Source organism: Bidens hawaiensis, unplaced genomic scaffold (genome assembly GCF_021521415.1).
Source record: "Bidens hawaiensis isolate Kalapana, Puna unplaced genomic scaffold, B.hawaiensis_p1.1 tig00019368_1, whole genome shotgun sequence".
Lineage (NCBI taxonomy): Eukaryota > Viridiplantae > Streptophyta > Magnoliopsida > Asterales > Asteraceae > Bidens > Bidens hawaiensis.
The window spans coordinates 480,341-485,506 of record NW_027492944.1 but is presented as its reverse complement, the minus strand read 5'-3'; the positions used below and the strand labels follow the sequence as shown (position 1 = coordinate 485,506).

The 5,166-nt window shown below is 38.5% G+C and overlaps 1 protein-coding gene across 1 annotated transcript; it reads left to right on the top strand.

Moving 5' to 3' along the window:
* Positions 1–204: 204 nt before the first annotated feature.
* On the top strand, positions 205–3,945 carry LOC143558249 (uncharacterized). Its single transcript, XM_077047122.1, has 7 exons — positions 205–1,782; positions 1,885–1,975; positions 2,072–2,229; positions 2,604–2,655; positions 2,759–2,841; positions 2,952–3,042; positions 3,119–3,945. The coding sequence occupies exons 1-7, from the start codon at positions 478–480 to the stop codon at positions 3,676–3,678; spliced, it is 2,340 nt and encodes a 779-aa protein (XP_076903237.1). The 5' UTR covers positions 205–477; the 3' UTR covers positions 3,679–3,945.
* Positions 3,946–5,166: the final 1,221 nt, after the last annotated feature.

The following is a 5,166-nucleotide window of genomic DNA, read 5'->3' as shown; positions in this document are numbered from 1 at the left end:
TCAAAGTCAAGCCAAGCTGTCTTGGTTTAAAATCCGAGCCAAATTCGATCTCCGCTTGTAAAAACATATAACGGGATCCGGGAAAATGAGTTTTTATTTAACATTTTAAAACAACCTGTATAACTATATTTTGCTATTTTTATAGACTTATAGTTATCTAAATTGTTTTTAATATTATTATATTGGTAGCAAGTGCATTTAATTATTGAAGTTTTTATTATATTTTTACATCATAATTCATAATTGATACATACATTTTCACCACCACCAAACCGAACCCAATCTCTCAGTAACCCACCGTCCTCCGCCGTTCTCCGCCACCTATTCCGTCGGTTACTCATCTCTTCACTTTCCTTTCCTTCACCCGATCCGTACTCCCACTTTCAACCCGAACCCAGATCCGAATAACAATAATATCACACCTCCGGATCCGATTCCGGCCGGGCATTTTCATTACCCGATGAGAATGCCCGAACGATGAGCAATCAAACCCACAACGAAGAACAAGAAGAGTGTTTCCACGAGTCTCTTGATCGATTGCTTTCTTCAGCTTCAAATTTAACCACGTGCTCCTCTTCTTCATCGGATATCGATGATGACGTGGCCTTAATTGATCCGAATTGTACTAGTGTTCGTGATTACAGTACTCTTGGCCGCCTTTTACCCGTACCCAAGTTTCCCATGGCCGTTGTCAATAATTACGACGTCTGGATCTCACGGCCGTCCTCCGTCGACGAACGCCGTTCACGGTTGCTCCGGCAGATGGGCCTCGTTCGTGATTCCAGACATAAACCCTCTGGTTGTTCTTCATCAGACGTTGAAGAGGTTATTGAATTTGGTAATTTGAATGACTCGAATCCGGTTGTTTCGGTTAGTAATAATAATAATGGTGAATTAGGAGAAGTGTGTTTAATTAAGAATCTTGATAATGGGAAAGAGTTTGTGGTGGATGAGGTTAGAGAGGATGGAATGTGGGGGAAGTTGAAAGAAGTCGGGACCGGGAGGCGGTTGACGATGGAAGAATTCGAAATGTGTGTCGGGCATTCGCCGATTGTTCAAGAATTGATGAGACGGGAGAGTGGGGAGAGTGTGGAGGACGCTTGTAATAGTTTACAAGATGATGTTAACATTACTGGAAGCGGAAGCGGAAGTGGATCGAAATCGAAGGCGAAAGGTGGATGGTTGAAGAGTATAAAGAGTATTAAGAATGTAGCGAGTTCGGTGTATAAAGAGAGACGGAGTAGTGATGAGAGGGACACGTCGTCGGAAAGGGGTGGAAGACGGTCTAGTTCTGCGACGGATGATACTCATGATAGTCATGATGTTTCGTTTTACAGTCCGGAGAGAGTGCGGGTTAGGCAGTATGGGAAGTCTTGTAAGGATCTTACGGGTTTGTATAAAAGACAGGAGATACAGGCGCATAATGGGTCGATCTGGACTATTAAGTTTAGTTTGGATGGGAAGTATCTTGCTAGTGCGGGTGAGGATTGCGTGATTCATGTTTGGCAAGTTGTGTCGTCAGATAGAAAAGGTGATCTTTTGTTTGATAAACAAGAGGATGTGTTATTGTTGACTGGATCGCCAGATATAAGTTTGTCGTCACCGGTTCTGGATGGTCAAACTGAAAGAAAGAGAAGAGGACGGTTATCGTTGACCAGAAAGTCAACTAGTTTGGACCATATTGTAGTACCGGAAAGTTTGTTTGGACTTTCGGAAAAACCGTTTTGTTCGTTTGAAGGACATCTGGATGATGTGCTCGACTTGTCATGGTCCAAATCTCAGGTTAGCTTGCAGTGGTTGATCAAATTACTTATGTGGTTAATATTTTGAGCTATATATGAAGCATATGTAAAAATTCTTATTGGCAGACACTTTCATTTTCAGCATTTGCTTTCATCATCAATGGACAAAACCGTGCGGTTATGGCAGTTATCTAGCAAGTCATGTTTGAAGATATTTTCTCACAATGACTATGGTATGAGTATGACTGTATGAGCCAATGTGTTCTGTTTAACCGGATTGCATGTTTTTATTTAAATGATTATTAAGTATCTTCTTTTGTTAAATGCAGTAACTTGCATCCAGTTTAATCCTGCTGATGATAGATATTTCATCAGTGGATCGCTTGATGCTAAAGTTCGGTTATGGAACATTCCTGATCATCAAGTGGTTGATTGGAATGATATGCATGAAATGGTTACTGCTGCTTGCTATACACCAGATGGTCAGGTTGAGCCCATACATTTTGTATCAAACTTTTGTAAACTTTAATTACATATGACATGATCGGGGGGCCACATGTTGGCTAACGGTTTCATACAGATATGGACCAGTTTTAGTTAAAATATATTGATTAATGTTAATTGAGACTGTAAAAACATTATATTTACTGTAATTATTTACATCTTTAAACAAGTAACACATTTTGAACTCATTTGACTTTGAACATTTTTTTAGCTATATGGCCTGTTTGAGATAAACGCAACCCATATGAATAAACGGGTTGTCATCGCCAGCCCTAATTCTAAAAGCAGAAATGTAAATTTTTTAAATATGATTAGTTTGATTTGTTACTGATGAGACTGTTTTTTTTATTATTGAAGGGTGCACTTGTTGGTTCATACAAGGGGAACTGCTGTGCATACGACATGACTGGTATACGATCGATTTGCTTGTACTTACTAATTATTATTAATTCTTCTGTTTGTTTGTCGCTCGTTTTCTTGTGCTCAAATATTTACTTTTAAATGTTTTACAGAAAACAAGTTACAACAAAAAAGTCAGATCAACCTACAGAATAAAAATAAGAAGACCCGTCATAAAAAGATCACCGGTTTTCAGGTGAAAATTAAGCTACTGCATGTCTTATAGCGGTCTATTATTATTATTAATTTATTGTTATGATTATTATCAACATTAGTTTTGAGCTATAAATTATAATACCTCTACAGTTTGTTCCAGGTACATCAGAAGTGCTCATTACATCTGCAGATTCACGGGTTCGTGTCGTTGATGGCCTCGAATTAATTCACAAATTCAAAGGTAATATATATAATATTTTGGTCAACAAACCATTTTGACCTGTGAACTGACCCGACATGTGTTGATTGTATTGCAGGATTTCGCAACACAAACAGGCAAATTTCAGCCTCGGTGACATCAAACGGGAGATATGTCGTTTGTGCAAGCGAGGATTCGCAAGTGTACGTATGGAAGCACGAAGACAACATGCGGGCTAACCGAAACAAAGGTGTAACCGTTACTCATTCCTATGAACACTTCACCTGCCAAGATGTAACAGTAGCCATCCCATGGCCCAGTAAAACCAACACTTGTTGCAGTTTTCAAGACGAACCCGATAGGGTTAGCGGGGACCACTTTGATGACGTGTCAGCAGTGAACCATCCACCCACACCCGAACAAGATCAGATTAACAGCAGCCCGTTTCACGGAATCATTTCTAGCGCGAGTAACGGGTACTTTTTCGACCGGTTTTCTGCCACGTGGCCCGAGGAAAAACTGGTGTTGACCAAAAAGAGCCCGGGTCAACAGACGAGTGAAGAATTTACAAACGGGTCCAGCCCGAGTAAGTTGGGGTGGGGCATGGTGATTGTAACAGCTGGGCTTCATGGGGAAATCCGAGTATTTCAGAATTTTGGATTGCCGGTTCGATTATAGATTGGTTGGGCTAGTTTTGAGGTAAGGCTTGGCCCGGCCTGGCAAGGTTTGTAATTTGGGAAATTGTATAGATGATTTGTAAAATTTTAGCATATATGGTGCAAAAAGAATTAGATTTGGTGAGGAGAAAAAGAAAAGAAATGAAGACAGTTTTTGGCTTAGTTGGAAAATGTAGAGTTAGTTAACAGGATTAAAAGCAGTTTGGAATTCAAAGAGTTAATTGTTTATTGTTACCAGTTTATTCATGTGTATCATTTGATACTATGTGACATGAGGATCAATGATATTGTTTTAGGCATATGACTTGTTTATTTAAGATTAAGAACTCGCGTATGAAATCATTTTAATATAGTGGGAAACGTATGATGGGCGTATTCATTGTCACTCTAATCACTAATTAAGTGATTTACTTGTTATATGTCTAGATTGATACAAGGAAGATGATTATCAAGAAGCAATGGATATCTATAATTCAATTTTGATTGGTTATCTAGTTGCAGAAATCACGTGGGACCCACCAAGTTTTAATAAGCAATAACTAATAAAGAAAACTTGACAGAAGAAATCATTTTACAGAGTAAAGTTTTCAACTAAAAAAGTGATATGGGTCAAACCAAACCAACCCGTTTCAATCATTAAACAGACTAAGGTGGTATTTGGCAACCCGTTTCAATCATTAACCAAACTAAGGCGGTATTTGGGATTTTTAATTTTGGACTCCTTATGACTTTTTAACCTTTTAAAAAGTGAAATGGTATTTGGGAGTACTTATGGTGTGAGTGAAGAAGTTGGATAAGTTATAATTACGAGTTTTCAATAAGTCAGGCCAAAATAAGGGATCCCATAGTTTCTATTTGACTGAACACATTATTGGTTACTTGACCGGGATGGCGTATTTATTGTCACTTGTTACGGTTCGAAATTGAATTACGATGCCATTTTGGGTAACATAGACTTGGGCTGGGAATGTACACCAAAGGCCCTTGGAGATATGAGGAGTCAATCTGGCGGGTTAAACACGCTTGACAGCTCAGTTGAGGTTGGCTTGATAGTGCAGCGTGACAGCTTAGTTGAGATTGGCTTGATAGCTTTAGCCGTGATCCATGTTGGAGATTTTGATGTGCAATATAAATACAGTGAAGTATGCAACATGTTTATGACGCAAGAAGCATATCTAAACATTTGTCATTTAAGACATCTTTTGTTACAAATGATTATGAGTATTCTCTCTTAATAATTATTGAGAATTAGAAGTTTCAGAAATTACGGTTAAATTTGATATAAATAAAACAGATTAAACTTCTAAATGAACATGTGTTGCATTGAAATCAACTGACTGACGCATTTTGCATTGCAATTAAAATCGTGAAAATATCGTCTATATCTTCTAAGCTTTCATGTTTATATAGTTGATTCAAGGGGTGCAAACAACCCGAGCTGCCCTTTGTGTTGTTTGCAAAAATAGTTTGGATTTGTCAAACGATGTAG

Coding starts and splice junctions, on each gene's coding strand:
- LOC143558249 (XM_077047122.1), top strand. CDS start 478: ATGAGCAATCAAACCCACAACGAAGAACAAGAAGAGTGTTTCCACGAG. Junction 1,783..1,884: donor TGTCATGGTCCAAATCTCAG/GTTAGCTTGCAG, acceptor TTTCATTTTCAG/CATTTGCTTTCATCATCAAT. Junction 3,043..3,118: donor ATTAATTCACAAATTCAAAG/GTAATATATATA, acceptor ATTGTATTGCAG/GATTTCGCAACACAAACAGG.